This window comes from Lampetra planeri, chromosome 28 (assembly GCF_965212315.1).
Source record: "Lampetra planeri chromosome 28, kcLamPlan1.2.h2, whole genome shotgun sequence".
NCBI classification, from domain to species: Eukaryota; Metazoa; Chordata; class Hyperoartia; order Petromyzontiformes; family Petromyzontidae; genus Lampetra; species Lampetra planeri.
In genome coordinates this window covers 5,700,112-5,720,398 of record NC_136134.1, presented here as the reverse complement: position 1 = coordinate 5,720,398, position 20,287 = coordinate 5,700,112, and the positions used below count along the sequence as shown (strand labels likewise).

Below are 20,287 nucleotides of genomic sequence, written 5' to 3'. Positions count from 1 at the left end.
ATTTTCCACACAGACTCGTTGTGCGTGACAATTAATGTTCGTGAAAATTTTTTTCCCAAAATGTTACACCTTTTTAGGACAAAAATATTATATTTAATTACCAATTGCTTAATGGTGCAATGCAATCATCTGACCCATAGGTGGCAGCCATCTCAAGCCAGAGGACGAGAGGACTCTAGCCGCCACGCATATAAAGGATTTATAGTGAAAAACTTTGTTTTTACGGGTTATACTTGTTCCAATTTTATTTCCAGCGTGCTATCAGCACATCATGACACGAAGATTTATTTTGGAAATCTCCAATAGCACTGCAGCCCCAGGTCTGCAGGAGACTTTCACAAAACGTCTGGGATTGGTGGCCGTCACGTGACGGCCAAACCAATATTTTAATTCTCAGAGCTGGAATTTAGCCATACAAATTTTGGGGAAAAAACGTTTTTCAACCTTCTTCTTGGTTCTTTCGGTAAAGTCACGTAGAAGGGAAGTAATAAAATAATCAAAATAAAACATAATAAAATAATTCTCACGACGTTTCGGCCACAACACAAACAGCCGTCCTCAGGTGAAGACCAGGTCTGAGGACGGCTGCTTGTGTTGTGGCCGAAACGTCGTGAGAATTATTTTATCATGTTTTATTTTTTATTATTTTATTACTTCCCTTCTACGTGACTTTACCGAAAGAACCAAGAAGATGAATCCCTGCAGTCACGAAAGCTTTAAATCGAAATTTAACGTTTTTTAAGTTTTACTTGATGATATTTCGTTCAGTCATTGGTGACCAGGCAGAGACCATCAATTATTGAGTAGGAAACGCTTTTGCTTTGGGTAATAAGACAATCAGCGTCATCAGAGTTATTTAAGTCTGTCTTGAACACTCACCTCTTTAAATTGGCCTTTACCCACCTAGTTCTGGCAATGTACCCTGGTTCTACTTATTTCACGCTTTCCATACCCAGTTTATTCGGATCTACGAATGAAATGCACCTCGCAAATGTAAATTAGTATTATTCATATTAACTATCTACACTTGAATCATGGGTGGCTGCCCAGATTTAAACCCAGCATATCAGCAGTGCTGACTCAGCGCCTCCGACCGTTGAGCCATCTGGTCACTTCTAAAACAAAAGTATTTTTTTGGAGAACTCATTATTATGGTTCCTCTACAAAGGTCACCTACTGAGTACTTCGGGACCAAATCATGGAAATGTCACAGGCAAGTTCACTCTAGAGGACAGTGGAGAAGAGAGCACTGCAAGGAAATATCGGTGATAGAAACGTTCATGCCCCGATAGCTAAATAGATCAAGGGTCTAGAACAGGGGTGGGGAACCTTTTTCCTACCAAGGGCCATTTGGATATTTATAGCATCATTCGCAGGCCATACAAAATTATCAACTTAAAAATTTGCCTGTTATATTTGGTCAAACATTTAATTAACTCACCCCTAATGTGATGGCTGGAACTGCTTCTCTTTGGCGAGGCGTGTGATGTTAGCTGGTATTGATGATGTTGCTGCTACTCGCAACTATTTTTCCAGGTTTACTCCTAGATTTATTGAATTTCGAGTCCCGCCTGCGGTTGCCTTGGCAGTGCCAGATTAAACGATTTTTCGGGCCTCATACAGCCCGTGAACCAGACGTTCCCAACCCCTGGTCTAGAACAAGGGTCTAGAACAAGGGTTTAGAACAAGGGTCTAGAACAAGGGTGTCATCCTGCGGCTCTGGAGCCTCATGCGGCTCTTTAAGGACGGCTTCGTGACCGTCATTTATTAAGGCCCCACCGTCTCGTATTCACATTGCATTGCGGTGCTTAAGATATTGAGTTTTTTGTTCACCAAATTCGAAAAGAAAATGTCTCTTCCTGTTATTTCGGTTGCCAGCCCCTGGTCTCGAAGAACGAGGTTGAGCACGCTTTACAATGGTTTTTCGCGTCTCTTTCCTCCAACAGATCCATGAACTATGGGGGAATTGGGACCATCATCGGTCATGAGCTCACGCACGGATACGATGACTGGGGTGAGAACAGCAGAAAACGACGCCTTCCGTACAAACATCTGTGCAATGTCACAATCGCAGCGATGAAACACACGACCAATTCGGCCAAGTGGCTCCGATAATGTTTCATACACGGACATTTCCCGAATCTATGAAATCATAAAATGATACATACTATGTTATAAAGTGTTCGTTTTGTGACCGCTGCTGTGCTCACGTACCACGGATCCCCCTTGTAAAATAGCCGGGCAACTGGCTAAATGGGACCATCCGTGTAAACAAATCAAATACACGTAAACTTAATTTGTTTATAAATTCTCTCGAGAGCTGCCATCTAGTGGAGGCCCTTTTGCCGGCAGTGGCGTGCTTTATCCAGGTAATAGTGTGCACACGGTATGGAATATTATAATCTGTATGTGTGGCAGATGTTGAGAATGTTTTAATAACTTCCACTCCGCACTCAAAACTCACTTATTGTTCCCTAGCTCATTCCATGACCCCTTAATCTCCCCCTCGTAACTGCCACCGTTATTTTTCCCTCTTAATTTTCTCATTATATGGGTTTCACTCATTCCCCATTCAAGCTATTCACCATCATTTACTGCCATCAATTTCGCTTTCCCCGAATTCACACATCACAGATTTGCCCCCCATTGCTTCCTCTCATCGATTTCATTCATCTCATCTCCACCATTGACATCTATACGTCAGAGGTCGCAAACGGGTTTTGATTCTTTACCCGTACCCGGCCACACCAGGGTCACAAATGGGTACCCGTACCCATCCGGGTACGGGTAGCCGTTCCCTACCCGTACCCTACCCGAAATGAGTGACAAACGGTGGCTCACCAGTGACTCACGGCCTACCCGTACCCGTACCCGGCTGCACCAGGGTCGTAAACGCAGTGGCGGCTCCTGCAAAATCTCTCAGGGGGGGCAAATGTCTGGATGATTGATAAGGATAAGGTCCACCCATGCAATGGATAAATTAACAGCTTAAGCATGTAAAGGCAACTTCACTTCTTTAATATTAATGAAAAATAAAGTGACTCTTACAATACATCTTGTTTGTTTCTATACTCACTATTAATACAATCCACTCAAGTTTCTTTTATTAAAGATTCCACTAGGTGGCGACAAATTATATTGTTGGATGAAACGTGCTTACGTATGATGACGTAAGCACGTTAGTGCGAGCCCTCCCGGAAGCCATAGATAATGCATTGCAGCGCCCCCCGTTAGAAAAAAAACATCTTTGAATGTAAGTCTATGGGGCCACTCGGGGCGATTCTCAGCCGGAGTGAAATCGCCCAAAAAGAGGCGGTACTCCACAGAACGTGACATGACGCTGATTGGACTATATCCAGAGGCACAGTGACGGCTAGCGTGACTCTGTGGTTGAATGACATTGGTGGTGCGTCGCCCAATCGCCCTAATGAAGAAACCGCCCCTGCGCAAACGGCTACCCGTACCCGTACCCAACCGGGTACGGATAGCCGGGTATCGGGTAGGGTACGGGTATCGGGTACCCGGTTGCGACCTCTGCCATACGTACCGTTGTTAATTCTGTGTAAAGCGCCTTGGATAAGGCGCTAAATAAATGCCTTTAAGGTAAAAATAATGAGATGCAGTGTGTATAACGTACTGCACTTTAGGTGAACTTTGAAACCCCAATCGTATCTCTGGACTCATCGTGAAAGGGATTCAACTGCTTTGAAGCTTGCGATGTGAGCAGACACGTTCATCATTGGAGGCAGAGTGGTTGTTGGAAGGGTTCAATTTTAACATTCCCTTAAAGCAGTTTGACCTCTCTCCTTAGATTGTTTACTCTGCGTGCTGTGTTTTAGGAAATGCTGTTGATTTAGTGTGAGGGAGTAATCTGCCCCCAGCCAACAATGTTTGCCAGTATTCATGTTCGTGGAATGTATTTACTTGTAATGTAATTCATGTCAACCTTTTTAAATGGATTTGTGGTTAATTTTAAATTGTATCCAGTGGGCTTGTAATAACATTTCCACTTTCCTTTCGTCATTTTCTTCATAGGACAGCCATTCTAGATTTCCTAGAAAGTGATACTTATTTTGTCTTTCCTTTTAAAGATTATGGACTTAATTAAATCACAACCAGGATTTTAGACTCACGGCCTTCTTGTGAGCCAGGTACTTTTCTATCGACTCAATTGGCTGGATTCATTGACAAATGTTAGATAAAAAAAAATAGGAATAATACTCAACGTGTCCTTTATTTAACCCAGAGAAGCCTCGCTGAGTCTCCAAAAACTTTTTTTTCTGGAGTATTGCATTTGAATGTTTACCAATTTCCCAAATTGACTGCTTTAGGATGTGGGAGAAAATTGGAATACCCATTGAAAACTCATACAAACAAGAGGCTAATACTCAAACATCCACACGGATAGATTAAATAATCTATCGTGATGCTTTGTTTAAATGGCCGCCTTGCAGCACGTTACATTCTCAGGCAGTTATTCCATCCCAGTTATAAGTATAACCCGTAAAAACAAAGTTTTTCACTATAAATCCTTTATATGCGTAAGCAGCGAACTTAATATAAAGGATTTAAAAATATGTTCGCCTGTGGAGGACGCGGGGATCGATCCCGCGACCTTTGGCATGGGAAGCGAGGGTGCTACCAACTGCGCTACTCCGCCACGGCCTGTGGAGGGGTTATGCTCTGGGCTGTTATACTGTGACGTTCAGCCAAAGCGATGAATGAGTTCTATTTGAATATATATCAAATATTTTTTTTTTGCCTAAAAAGTGTAAAATTTTGGGAATTTTTTTTCACGAACATTAATTGTCTGGCACAACGAGTCTGTGTGGAAAATGTCAGCTCGATTGGATCACGGGAAGTGGGTTAAAAAACGAGCGAAAAATTTGCACGGTCCTAAGCAAGCAAGCAAGCACGCAAGCAAGCAAGCACGCAAGCACGCAAGCAAGCAAGCAAGCGAACTTAATATAAAGGATTTAAAAATATATTCGCCTGTGGAGGACGCAGGGATCGATCCCGCGACCTTTGGCATGGGAAGCGAGGGCACTCCCAACTGCGCTACTCCGCCACGGCCTGTGGAGGGGTTACGCTCTGGGCTCTTACACTCTGACGTTCAGCCAAAGCCATGAATGCATTCTATTTGAATATATGTAAAATAATTTTTTTTGCCTAAAAAGTGTAAAATTTTGGGAATTTTTTTTCACGAACAATAATTGTCTGGCACACCGAGTCTGTGTGGAAAATGTCAGCTCGATTGGATCACGGGAAGTGGGTTAAAAAACGACCGAAAGATTTGCACGGTCCTAAGCAAGCAAGCAAGCACGCGAACTTAATATAAAGGATTTAAAAAAAGCGCTGCTTAGCTCATGCAATCTGATGGGACCAGGAGCATTCCATTCAGAGTATAAATGATGGTGATGGTGATGGGACAAAAATTAACCCGTAAAAACAAAGTTTTTCACTATAAATCCTTTATATGTAAGATCACCTCTTGACATGCCCCGTATATTCCCGAGGGCACTAGCGTTGACCCGTTTTACCACTTTCAAGAACCTGGCGGCTTCAATTTAACTGCTCTATAAATAGTCTCCACTGTACAGCGTGGGGGCAGGGATTTCATGCCATGTGGTTAGTCAACATTTGCGTCATCATGAAACGGGCGGCTAGAGTCCTCTCGTGTTCTGGCTTGAGATGGCTGCCACCTATGGGTCAGATGATTGTCTGCCACCATTAAGCAATTGGTAATTAAATATTTAAAAAAAATTCCCTAAACAGTGTAACATTTTGGAAAAAAATTTGCACGAAAATTATTGTCACGCACAATGAGTCTGTGTGAAAAATGTCAGTTCGATTGGATCACGGGAAGTGGGTTAAAAAACGACCGAAAGATTTGCACGGTCGTAAGCAAGCAAGCAAGCACGCAAGCACGCAAGCAAGCAAGCAAGTGAACTTAATATAAAGGATTTAATAATGAATGAAATACTGCTTGAGGATCCTTGGTGAACGGATGATGTCATGACTTAAGCTTTCTGACTGCAGGCGGGCAGTATGACAGACACGGAAATCTGAAGCAGTGGTGGACGGCTGATTCGTACGGCAAGTTTCTGGAGCGAACAGAATGCGTCGTGAAGCTGTACAACAACTTTACCATCAACAAGCAGAACGTGAGCAGTGTACCCACCATGCAAAGCACGCGACACGATAACATCTGAGCCGAGCGATCAATAGTTCAACCAAATCACCCTGGATTACTTCGCAACTGAATGGGGTGCCATGGTGGCAAGATATCAATGCCCTTCACCTGGTATGCAGGAGGTCGTGGGTGCAATCCCGACCCTGATGCCTATATATTTGAAGTTTGCATGTTCACCCTGTGGCTGTGTGAACTTTTCTCCGTGTCATACTAATATGGGTTTTCCCCTTTTTTCTGGCAACAAAACTGACACCTTTTTACAAGGAATCATGCTTACATTAACCACAATACTTTGAACTGTGCGCCTTTTGGCGTCATCTGGTCGAACACCATATGAGACTAGGCTCTAAAGAAAGCTGTCTCTGGTGTGGACCAATCAGTTTCAAAGACAATGCATAAATAATCAGAGGATTGTTTTTTGTTTGCATTTGACTGCAAGTATTGTGGTTAATGTAAGCATGATTCCTTGCAAAAGGTGTCAGCTTTGTTGCCAGAAAAAAGGGGAAACCCCCTATTAGTATATTTTGGTACTGGCAAAGGAGGTCCCATTATGTTTTCTCCGTGTCCTCAGGTTTTTCCCTGCACATTTCAAAACATGTGTTTCGAGTATTTGGCTGCTATAAATGTGCACATGATAAGCCACTTCGTTGAGCTGTCTGAAAAAGGTATATATAGCTCAGTGGGACTTACCTGGTAAAATAAAATATTGTTTAGTTTTAGTTTAATCACCTGCATACGTGTGGACGTCTCTTTGCAAAGATGTCTGCAAAATGAAATTTTGAATGCTATACGTAAGTTCCTCTCACTAGTGTCATGCATAATGTTATCTTGGATTTTTAGCATTTGTATCATTGTAAATAGTTAGTTTCAGTCGTGTATTATTTAGTTGGCATGTTTCTAAAATTCCCTTTTTTCACGTGAGCCCTGTAAACCCTTCCAGTCCCATGCAACACGCATGTTGTTTTGGACAGGTCACCATTGGAAAACAGCTCCTTTGCTCGATGGGCCTCACCGCAAATCAACTCACTGACATAAGCAAATCAGTGGTATGCAACCAAGTTTGCATGCTCTGGTGCAGTGCCGGATTATTCTAGTAGCAAAAGTAGCTACATATGCTACGGGCCCAACACTTTCAAGGGCCCCGCGCTATATGCTTTCAAGCTATCAATTCCGGTTCAGTGATTCTGCACTTGCTCTATTACTATAGTACTATACTGCCTTCAACTCTTATGAACGACTGGGTGTTTAAGGTTTAGAGATTTGTCGCATTATCTGGTTGTATAGCAAATAATAAAATACAATTACTTTACTATGCAAGTTAAAAATTTGTTTTTTTTATATTTACGTGTTTTTTTTGTATTTAGGGCCCCTATATAACATATGCTACAGGCCCTGCACTAGCTTAATCCGGCACTGCTCTGGTGTGGACCCAGCCTTGGAGAGACCAATGTGACTGGTCAACTTAACCAGGGTTGCCAAACGGCATTCCTCGGCTTAATGTGCATGGGAATGGACGGCATTGCTAAAATGTAAAGACGTCCCATGGCGGGTCCTTAAGGAAACCCCGTACTAAACGGCAATGCACGTTATCTGCATGACACGTCCACTCACATTGCTAATGAGGCTACAGATAAACGTACCTTCCCAAAGGGGGCTGATGTGTGGACGCGGTGGTCACGAAGGAATAAATGTTGGTTTACATTGTATGAACATATAAAAAAGCGCATTAAATCCTGAATCCCAAATAAACATTTTAATTACTCAAGACTATAACAGTTTCAGACGGGGTGTGTAGGTGCACGTAACCACACATTAGTATAGTACATTGGCTGAACATTTATGAGCCTCCATGTATGTTTTATGTTGAACTTCTTTCGCACTGTACAAAGCCAACCGTGCTCGTCGGAGGTGCGGGGGATGGACAACAAACTAAGCACAAAAAATCTGTTATAAAGAAGTTCGTTTTCAATGTAGATTTTAAAGTGCATAGCTCCAGTGGCTTCCTAATATTGGAAGGAAGAGCGTTCCAGACGTCCACAGAAGCTCATCTGAAAGAGCGTGATGTGGTGGCCGTCTTTGTTTTTGATGGCTAGCCAAAAGCCGCTACGAGGATAACACAGTGTGGACCTGTATTCATATATATTTTTTTTAATATTGCTTTAAGTTAAATGCGCTATAATATCGAGAATTGTCAGGTCTCCCTTGAAAATGGATGTCTTGGTCTCAGTCAGCTCACATGTGGTTACGCATACGTATACATAAAATGCAAATTCAAAGCAAATAAATTATGTACATATTCTTGGTTCTTTCGGTAAAGTCACGTAGAAGGGAAATAATAAAATAATAAAATATAAACATCTTCTTGGTTCTTTCGGTAAAGTCACGTAGAAGGGAAGTAATAAAATAATAAAAATAAAACATAATAAAACAATTCTCACGACGTTTCGGCCACAACGCAAGCAGCCGTCCTCAGGCGAAGAAAGAGAACATTATCAAGCTAGGAGCTTATATAGGTGTTGCGAGGAGGAGCGCCTTAACAAAAGAATGTGCATATGAAGAGGAATTTAGCATACCAATGGACAATGCGTAGGAGGTGGGCGGAGGGGTTTCAAAGTTCCATTATGCCCATGCATTATGCAGGATCAACAGCACCACGGGGGGGCGCAAGGAACAGCGTTAATAAAGGAAAGGAATGTTAGTGATATGTAGCTGCATAATGCATGGGCATAATGGGACTTTGAAACCCCTCCGCCCACCTCCTACGCATTTTCCATTGGTATGCTAAATTCCTCTTCATATGCACATTCTTTTGTTAAGGCGCTCCTCCTCGCAACACCTATATAAGCTCCTAGCTTGATAATGTTCTCATTCTTCGCCTGAGGACGGCTGCTTGCGTTGTGGCCGAAACGTCGTGAGAATTGTTTTATTATGTTTTATTTTTATTTTTATTATTTTATTACTTCCCTTCTACGTGACTTTACGGAAAGAACCAAGAAGATGAATCCCTGCAGTCACGAAAGCTTTAAATCGAAAAATATAAACATTTCTCACGACGTTTCTATTGCAACATAAGCAATCATCATCAGGTGTGAAACCCTCAGCAAGAACATTTGAAAATGTTCTTTTCTTGAAAATGTGTAAATGCTCTTGCTGATGATGATTGCTTGTGTTGCAATCGAAACGTCGTGAGAATTTTATTGTTTTGTTTTTATTAATTTATTATTTCCCTTCTACGTGACTTTACCGAAAGAAACAAGAATATGAATCCCTGCAGTCACGAAAGTTTTAAATCGAAACTCTGTACAATTTGCTAGAGCAAACAACGCTACTTCATGACATTTGGTTACAACCCCGGGTGTAATGTGACTTTCCTAAAATGTGTGGCTGTTGATTCGTTTAAAACGATGTTTTCCTTCATGAATGCACGTGGCTTTTCTTTCGTCTAGGTGAATGGAAAACTAACGCTGGGAGAAAACATTGCTGACATGGGAGGACTGAAGCTAGCGTATCATGTAAATATAATCACACATTACAGCTTCCCGCAACGCAATCTCCTCACACAGAGTCTATAATCACACGCACAGAGTCTCTACTGCAGTGGTAGATGCCGAAACGTCGGACGTTATTCCGAATACAATGTGGCGGGTACAACCTGATACGCATCAGAGAGCAGCAAAGACAATGCTCCCTCCCAATCGCCTTATTAGATTGTTGGAGCAAGTGCTGTTAAGCGAGGAAATATGAAGGCTGGCATGGCACACGAAGGGGTGGCGTGGGTTGTGTCGCACCAGGGAAGATGTTTACACACTGCACGAGGTGCTTATTGAAGTTGAGCCGACCTAGAAGAGAACCCAGGACCAGTTCAAATATTTGCCATTGTTATTGATCATGAGTGGGAATCGAACTCGGGTCGCCAGGTTCGTGGTGCAGCGTACTAACCGCTGCGCCCACAACACACACACACGAAAGGCCATGTACACATGCAATATTGTTTGCATTAAGATTCTTCTGTTAATTAGATTCAGAGAGCACGTCTTCACAGTTGTTTCATGTCACACATATTCACCAATTAATTTTTTTTTAAGCAGATACAGCATTACTGTAGATAACAAACATACCTCGACAAAAACCCACGCACTGTGGTGAAGGATTGTGTGCGAGTCAGACAAATATCACCCAGAAGACACCCGGTCTCTTCAGATCTCGGAGGCTAATCCGGTTGGAGCCTGGATAGCGCCATACAATCCCGGTTGTCATAGGCGGCTGTGGGGTAGTGCTACGTGGTTGTCAGCAGAAGGCAGTGCAGAAAAATCCATTGTTGTACTCTACTTCGGTTCCACGTCTATGCTCAATGCCTTCACCAACTCACACTGACCAGCGTGGTGAAGTATGGTAAAATGACCCCCACGACCCGCACGGCGTGGCGAGGCTCTCATCCAGCAGTGGATTGACAAAAAGGGCTGTACGTGTCCGTGGCACAATCACAATATGGGTACTAAAGATATAATATATAAATAACACGTACAGATTAGATAACATTTTTAGTCCATCAGCCTATGTGCCCTTCCAAACATTGTTTTCCAGCAGCATGCGTTTAAGCAGCAAACTGTGAACCGGTTTCGATTTCTCAGAGTCGCATCAGCACGGCTAGGCCCGTTAAACAAATGCCACTGGGTTGAACGAACACGCTGTTAAAACAAATTCTGATTTAATTCGGGCTGGGGGGACATGCACGGTTTGCAATGTTATTACCCGTAAGCCTCCAGGACTCCACATAGCGTTTGTACAAATGTACTGCTTTGTGCTGATTGGGTTCCATACTGTGAAGAGAGATATCCTGCTTATACAATTCTGCAACCCAGCAACATTCATGTATCCAGTCACTCTCTGCTGATGAGACTCTGAAAGTTAAAACCGGCCCAGCAGGGTGCAGGGTTTGATTACTGATGGAAGATAGATCGTTTTTTCAGAAGCAGCATATAGGCTGATGGGCGAAAATAATTATTTGTATCTGTTTTAGCCTTTAACTTTCTTTTAAATCATGGGTTTCTCTTAGTGAACGTTTATTTTTACAAAATGGTTGGTTAAACTGGCAACGCTGAACCAAAGAGATAAGTAAGCCAATTTCTGTGAGAATTATTTCTCTTGTTTTGAAAACGGACACAACGTAGGCATTTTAATGAAGATAATATTATCATTCCGGGCACATTTGCACGTTGCTCTGTACTCCGGTAAGACATGGTGCTGTGTTCCTTTTTCCCCGTTTTTTTCGTTGTTGTGAGATGCAGACGTAACAAGACGCCGCATCATCCCAACACTGTGCTTCTGTAAAACAAAAAACCGCTACAAAGCCCTTGTGGGAAAGTGCACCAAGTAATTTGCTAAGTGAGGTTAAAAATCTGTTTCAATGACAGCTGCTAAGCTCTCTCTGGCTTATCGAGAAAGGTTTGGTATGTTCTTGGATTTAAACATTGTTTTGTATGATATGCCAAAAGAGTCGAGAGCAATTTAGATTTTTTTTTGGATGATTTGGCATCTCGGATGTCGAGCCCACATTGTGTGTGCGTACCCAGTGTGCGTGTACAATGTGTATGTATCACATCACACGTGATTATGAATCATTCATCTCGTTTTGTAACTCTACTGAGTATTCCTTTAAAGTATGCTATCATTATTGGCGGTGGGAAGTACTGTACAAGGTTGTGCAGATGTCTTGTGACCCCCAGTTAATTATATAAAACGTAATATGTTTTAAATAAGCTGTATTTAAATAAGCTTTATTTAAAACAAGAAATGAATATGCAAGGGAAAACAAAAAATAGGGGTCAATTCATTGGGGGTCACAAGATATCTGGACCATGCTGTACAGTGTCACAATCAATAATTAATCAAATTTCGATGCAAATCTTTCGTGACTGCAGGGATTCATATTCTTGGTTCTTTCGGTAAAGTCACGTAGAAGAGAAATAATAAAAATAATAAATTTTACATAATAAAAATTCTCCCGACGTTTTGGCCACAACGCAAGCAGCCGTCCTCAGGTGAAGAACAGAGCTGTCGGACTTTACTGAAAGAACCAAGAACAATTAATCAGATTATTGATATCGGAGGTTTCTGATGATTTATGAAGTTATTTTTCACATAACGTTACAACAACAAACAGCACGAGAAACATGATAGGAGTGCAAAGTACAATACATATAAACAAATCACCCAAACACAAATAAATATATTTGGACAATTATAGCATCAAAATAATATAAATAATCTCAATGCATGTTTGTGAAGTCATCCCCCCCCCCTACCCATCTCAGCTGCCGTAATAATTTGTGAAATAAATGTTGCCAATTAATTACAGAGGTATCGTGCGCGCTTACTTAAACAATCTCTATTCCATTGCCAGGGCTAGGGGCCAGAGATTTTCATCTTAATGAATCGACCCGATTTTGTTTTCCCAATTGATCAGGCAAAGATAAATAATGGCCACGATATCAATTCTCTTGAGGGCGCTAGGTCAGCGGTTTCAAACCTGTGATCAGCGGACCCCTGGTGGTCCGTGAGGCTACTACAGGGAAAAAAAGAAGAATACAAATTATAGTAACGTCAATCTTACTCTTAGTTCTTTCGGTAAAGTCACGTAGGTAAATAAATGAAATTACAATTAATAAAAATAAAACCATAAAATCACGACGTTTCGGAGGCAACACAAGTCTCCGTCATCAGGTGGGACCGTCACAGCCAGATTTGCTGCATCAAGTGATTTTATTGTTTTATTTTTATTAATTTCATTTTTTTACCTACGTGACTTTACCGAAGGAACTAAGAGTATGAATCCTTGCAGTCACGAAAGCTTCAAATCTAGAACGTCAATCTTGATTTGAAGCTTTCGTGACTGCAGGAATCCATACTCTTTGGTTCTTTCGGTAAAGTCACGTAGGTAGAAAAAAAATCACGACGTTTCGATTGCAACACAAGCAATCATCAGGTGGGAAAACCACAGCAAGACATTTTTTTGAGTAACGTCCTCACTAAGGCAATGTACAATTTCAATTTTTTTGGAGGTTGAGATGGAGTCCGCACACTCGAAAATGTTAGGAACCGCTGCCCGAGGTCATCCGTGTTGGGCAGTGTGATAACCGCATGACCAAATGCATGGCCATGTCTTTATCATCACAGCAGGGGGCACATTTGCAAACACGTATGCCACCGACCATTCTTCCTGTTGTCCCGATCCTTTATGCTGTTTAAGAGGAGCGATTCAGAAGTGATGGCTAATTCATTATACTGTTCGTGATTATCCACACTTCAAGTTACTCAGACACGCATAATCTACTCGGACAAATGCGGACAAAAAGATCTGCCACGAAAGTTATATATACACGGCTGTCAATCCACTGCTGGATGAGGGCATCCCACATCGCGTAGGTCGTGGGAGATATTTGACCTTACACACTGACCACGCTGGTCAGTGTGGTTTGCTACATTAACGTATATGATACACCAATGGAATTTGCTGCCCTCTGTTGAATACAAGCAGTGTCATTCCGAAATGTCCGTGTCTGTAACGAAGCCCTTCTTTGTCCGTGAGATTCCAGCGGCTGAAATTAATTAATATTAGTGCAGGATTTTTGGTTGTTTTCACAACGTTATTGCATACGCTATCACAACATATTTGTTTACATGTTTTACCACATGTATGCATGGTCTATGCAGACTTCGATGCCTTGCAATCGGAGGGTATTTGAACATATTTACACCTCCAGTATTACTGCCGGAAAGGTTTAAAGCCCATTCCCTTTTCATCATTTTGATACCGGCAAAAAGTGTCCCATAGATAAAATGTTTACTCTTAGCCGCATCATCTTGTTCTCGTGTCCTGCTACCACAGTCACGTGTTTACCCAGTATTGGGCACATGATAATGGCCAGCGGCAGATCAGAATCAGAATATTCCTGTATACTGGAGGAATCCGATGAGCTATGAAGCTCTTCTGTACAGGTGACCAGTAGGGGCGGGTCAGCAAGTTACAACAGAAAACGAGTAAACGATATCAGTGCAAAAAAGAGAATATGGTAAGAAAGTCACTAAATGTAAATAAATAATACATATTTTATTGATAGAAGTCCGAATTATCAACATTGGGCAAGGCAGCAAAAACAACAAAACAGTCCCAGACCACGCCAAAATAACAACACAGTAGTAGTCCCTCAATAAAATGTCACTTTAACATTGAACTATCGATACACAGGTAATGATCAAAGTTACACATCACGTTCGCAAGACGTGATGTGTCACTTTGGTACGTGATGATAATAGTATCCGGTCTGTAGCCCTGGCAAGGACAAGGCTGGCTAGGAATGATGCTGCTACAACCCATTCCTGCGTACCCAGCGCTGGGCTGTACCTGTAATATGCGCTCTCTAACGACCCCTTGGCCCCATAACCGTGCCCTATAATTGCTGCACGGGCCCCGGCTGCTGTGCGTGCGAGTGTAGGCTTATCAGAAGTGGGTGCGTGAGAATGGGCCCGAGCCTCCCCTGCAGGGCATGGCCTACACCCACGAGCAGCTCTTCTTCGTTGCCTTCGCACAGGTGAGTGCGTCGTCCCCAATGTCATCGGCTCAGCCAGCGGTGAAATTGGGGCCCCCCAGAGAGGGGGGTGGGTGGGTGGTGGGGAGCAAAAGGGACAATTTTCACCAGGGGGGGCCTCACGCTGCAGAGGGCCCCACAAGGGGACCGTGGATGGTGGAGTAAGAAGAGGCCCCGCGTGGCATGCTGCCCCCGGGCCTCCAGGAGCTTCTGGTCAGCACTGGCAGTGAACCTGGTGGGTCTAGGGCACGACAGAGATCACAGCTCCCCTGCTCTGTGGATGCATGGTTCCCATGGCTATGGCACAGAGGTCGCAAACGGGTTTTGATTCCTTACCCGTACCCGGCCGCACCAGGGTCGCAAATGGGTACCCGTACCCGTACCCGGCCGGGTACGGGTAGCCGTTCCCTACCCGTACCCTACCCGAAATGAGTGACAAACGGTGACTCACCAGTGACTCACGGCCTACCCGTACCCGTACCCGGCCGCACCAGGGTCGCAAACGGCTACCCGTACCCATACCCGGCCGGGTACGGGTAGCCGGGTATCGGGTAGGGTACGGGTATCGGGTACCCGGTTGCAACCTCTGCTATGGCATCACAACCTCTCTGCCGTGCACCTAATTTCATCCTGCTCACTGAGCAAACATTTAAAAGTGGAAGTAAATCAAATTTAGACTGGCACATTTTATATATATTTGTCCTTTTGGTAAGCAGGATACGTTATTTGGAAAGACGTATACATTAATGTAATTCGAATACATAAATTGAAGAAAAAAAATACGTTAATGATATTCACCACTCAGCCTAGAGTTTGGTATTGAATCCATATATGACACGGAAATACAGCATATGTCCATAACAATGCAGACATTTGAGTGGTTCCAGTGTTGAGCATTTAAATAGCGTTGGGTTAAGGTTGGGGTTGGGGTTAAGTGATTTCGTGACAAACTATGACGGATTGAACCCTGACTTATTGACGAGGAGTCAATCACTGGTTTTCATTCAGGAGTAGGGGTAATGCCCAAATGAAATTAAATCAACATTGCCTTATTTTATTTCTATAAGTCGAGTAACTTCTAATTTCGCAAGACAGAATTGTTTATCCTTAACAGACCACTGGTGTTCTTTGTACTGTACTGTAATGTATGTGCACCTTTCACCAAGGTGTGCTGATTAGAGTGGCTGTGATTAGATGGAATTTGTCATATGTAGCTTCCTCCTGTTTGTCATTCACTGCATCCTAAATCTATTTTTTTTAACAATATTAATGACGGCTGCATGATTAACCGTGTCGTTAGCAGCAACAATGTATACATTGTTATTCTCCAAACAATTGAACCATCATCATCATCATCAGCCTTTGGTTAATCCACTGCTGTGTGAAGGCCTCCTCAAACCGCCTTCATCTTTTATGGTCAGTCCCGCAATCCACCCAACACTTGAACGTGAGCTGATTTCATCGCTCCATCTCTGCGGTCGACGCATTCACAGGCGTGTTCCTTTGCATAAACGGTACAAAATTTAGAATTGAAAAAAAACACACCAATTGGCTTTTGCACGTAGCGTAACCACAGGCAAACTCTGGCGATTGATTCAAAGCTGTCGGGGATTAATTGAGCAGTGTGCATTCTCTTCTCAGAACTGGTGCATGAAGAGAAGACCACAGTCTCTCTACCTTCAGCTGCTCACAGACAAGCACTCGCCCGAGAACTACAGGTGAGGACTACAACTACAGGTGCCCCACTTAAACTGACCACCGGCCGAAGAGTGTGGTGCGGTGGTTCACACACAGCGCTTAGCACAGGGGTCGGCAACCAAAATAACAAGAAGAGCCATTTATTTCCAATTCGGTACAAAATTCAGTATTTCAAGAGCCGCAGTGCATCTGAGTACATACTGTACATACGTACATATCGTCAAGAAGCAGCCCGTAAAGAGCCGCATGCGGCTCCGGAGCCGTAGGTTGCCGACCCCTGGCTTAGCAGATAAGGTTGTGAGTTCAAAGCGTGGTTTGGGGTCGACTCCACCCATCATTCTCGTGAAATGGATCTTGGGAATATCTGTAAGGGAAAGGATGTGGAATTAAGATATTGGCGCCTTAGCGGCGGTGTCTAATATTCCCAAAAATGTAAGGGAAGCAGGGCACAGATGGTTTGGGCACGTGTTGAGAAGCGATGCAATTAGAAGGGCTTTGGAGATTAGAGAACCACAGACTCACATGGAGACTCGTAAACTCACATAGAGACTCATCGGCTCATTTTAACACATAGGCGTTCATGATCAATATTATTATTATTATTCGTAACAAAGGTGTTTTGGGGTTAGATCGCACAAATATAAATATACACATAGGCTCACATAGAGACCCAGAGACGTGAAGCCTATCGAGATGCCACCGATGCAGGGCAGGAGGAGATGTATGTATGTATGTTGAACTTCTTTTGCACCATACCAATGGAGATGGAAACCGAGGGTGAGATGGGAGGATACGGCGGAATGAGATATGAGGGCAGCAGCTGCGACTAGAGAAGATGCACAGGAGAGAGGCACATGGAGAAAGAAAATCCTAACAGCCAACCCCATGATACAATAATATAACTGTTGGCTTAGAAGATCTAAGCCTATGTGTATGGTGAATGGTTCTCTATGTAGGTCCATTGGTGTCTTTGTTAGTCTAGGATATTATTTCCCTTCTACGTGACTTTACCGAAAGAACCAAGAATATGAATCTCTGCAGTCACGAAAGCTGTAAATCAACAATTGTTATGTTTCGTTATATTTTCAGCAGCTCTCCCGCTATATTTGTCACCTGATGATGATTGCTTGTGTTGCAATCGAAACGTCGTGATATTTTTATTATTATTTTATTATTATTTGGTCTATCTACGTGGCTTTCCCGAAAGACCCAAAGAATATAACAATTGTGTTGTGTGATCTGTTTTTTTTACCCTTCCTTTTTCGTATGGCTGCATGTAGATAAATTTCCCTTTCAGGTTGTTGAAGCCAAATAACCTCGTCAGGAGCAGCGGAATCTATCGCTGTTGTGCCCCTTTCGTATTTGTAGATGAATTATATGTTGTACATTCTGTTGTTCAATCACCACAGTCACAAACTGGAGAGTTTTTTTCCATCTTTTGTGCATCGCATATCCGCATCCGCGATGGATTCTGTTTGGTGGTGCTTTCTAGCAGCACTTGCCCCAACAGTCTGTCGTAGGCTATACGGGGGATCTCTGTCTTTGGTGTTTGATGGTGGCGTAGGGTCCTGCTTCGCACCACTGCACTACAAACCCAGTGACCCGACTTTGATTCCCGCTCACGCCAACACCAGTAACGATTATCTGAACCGGTCTTGAGCCTCCCCTAGGTCGACTTAGCCTCAAATGAGTACGCTGTGTTGTGTGTAAACATTGCAACTAGGGGGGCAAAGGGCGTGTTGCTGGCCACGCCACCCGCTGGTGTGCCCTGGCGGCCTTCATAGGTGCTACTCGCTAACAGCACTTGCCCCAACAGTCGGCAGAGGCTACATGGGGGGGGATCTTGTGTCTTTGTTCGCTGTCGGCGCAGGGTGCTGGGCAGCGCGTCTCAGTTCGACGAGTTCGGCAGGGTGTTCCACTGCCGGCGAGGCACCCCCATGAACCCTCAGCACAAGTGCTCCGTGTGGTGACGAAAACGCACGTGTACCACCATCACCCCCCACGTGTTCAACATCGGCCGCAGGGACACCACGTGACACGTGTATGTGTGCCAGAGAGGGGGGCCGCTGCTCGGGCTCGCGGGTGCGATGAGTTCGACGGCCGAGTTTGACCCCCCCGATTGATGCGGTCTTTGGATGTATTTCGGTGTTAAAGGAAGCAGAGCAAATGTTGGGCTGGGTGGCTCAAAGCGAGGGCCTCCATAATGCTGGGCTTATGTATTTGGATTAAGGCTCGCGAGAAAGAGGATCACGCGTGTGGTTAGTTTGGCTGTCACTGGTAATTTGCACAAGTGTCAATGCGTGTTAATTATTGTCAGTGGCACCCAATGCTGGCATGGGATTTGGAGAGTATGCATTTGTTCCATAAATGGGTAGACATTCCACATTCCTAAGGCATGGACCAGTCTGTCCTGAGAACAACTGCAGAACGAGAATTTATTCATGAGGCACCTTGAAACTAAACTTCAGCTACAAAGTGCAAGATATAACGGAAGAGCAATGATGTAACAGTGTTGAAAGTGAACATAATTTAAGCGGGTAAATAACAAATGTAATGTGCTATGAACTTGGTGCCACGCGTTCGATTCCTGACCACGGTTAGGGGCCGTCCATAAATGACGTCACGCACCTGGGGGTGGGGGTCAGACATTTGTGACGATGTGTGACGAGGGGGGGGGTGTGAGAAATGTGACGTCACATCAAAATGCGCAACTTTAAATAAATATAGACAACACGTTCTACTTAATTAAAAAGACGTTTTAATAAATGTTTTCTCCTACAACATCAGAGTGCAGCGCCACATTAAATACGCACTACAATGACAATAGTTAAAGCGATTTGAAGCATGTTTGATTTGGGGGGGGGGCAGAGCTTTGTGACGTCATATTTCAGGGGGGGTCTGATTTTTGGTGACGCCGTGTGACGAAGGGGGGGGGGGGGGTCAAAAATCGTCCAAAATCGCGTGACGTCATTTATGGACGGTCCCTTATCAGAATTGGCGAGTGATATCGACACTGGTCCTGGCTTTCTTTCGTTCGCCAACCCGCACTGACCAGCGTGGTGAAGTATGGTCAAACAACCTCCATGGTCAAAATGGTGCGGGGAAACCTTTTGCAGTGGATTGACAAAAAATATTTGTGGGAAATAGCAGACAGTGACCACCATCTCCAGAGCACCATTCATTGACCCATCCCAGGGTGGGTTTGACATCTGAAAAACTGCCCCAATGCAAGAGAGAAACAAGTAGGTTGGTATCTGTAACAGATACACAGTGCCACGATCATCGTGAGAAGCGCTGGCTTCAATTCCTTGCTCAGTATTTCCATGACTATGGCATCAAAACTGTTTCTTCGTGTACTGTATTTGAACAATAGCAAATGGATATGTCGTGTTTGTATATAGGTGCTTACAGAAAAGTCGCAAATCACCCTCCCGTACGGGCGAAGTGAATCGTGATAAACGCCGTGTTAAAACCGTACGTTTCATTAAAAAAACAAACGCTTGCCCTTGCTCGCCTTGAGCGATGTGTGGGCATTCCTGGGGCAATGCAAAATGTACTCGTTAAACAGATCGCTGGGTAAAACCTGAGAATCTGCGCTGCGACTTTTATTGCCCCAGTTTGTGACGTTGGTTAACATGCACATTGCCATATTACTGTGCACAAAACCGCCGACTGTTAATCTAGCCGGCTTCTTGCTACGTATCGATAACTATATTTGTACCTCCGCTATAGCTCACTTAATTATAAATTAATCATTCGGCGTCATTGTGGAGAATGTCGATAATTATATAATGCCTTCTTCCCATGT

At 43.6% G+C, this 20,287-nt stretch overlaps 1 protein-coding gene across 1 annotated transcript in view; it reads left to right on the top strand.

Moving 5' to 3' along the window:
* ECEL1 (endothelin converting enzyme like 1) overlaps positions 1–19,364 on the top strand; it is a 36,730-nt gene extending 17,366 nt beyond the window's left edge. Inside the window, exons 12-17 of the mRNA XM_078607751.1 lie at positions 1,947–2,014; positions 6,040–6,164; positions 9,640–9,705; positions 14,689–14,784; positions 16,423–16,499; positions 18,350–19,364. Coding sequence (XP_078463877.1) covers positions 1,947–2,014; positions 6,040–6,164; positions 9,640–9,705; positions 14,689–14,784; positions 16,423–16,499; positions 18,350–18,449 — 532 coding nt within the window. The 3' untranslated portion in view covers positions 18,450–19,364. The remainder of the gene's footprint in view (positions 1–1,946; positions 2,015–6,039; positions 6,165–9,639; positions 9,706–14,688; positions 14,785–16,422; positions 16,500–18,349) is intronic.
* The last annotated feature ends 923 nt before the right edge of the window (positions 19,365–20,287 follow it).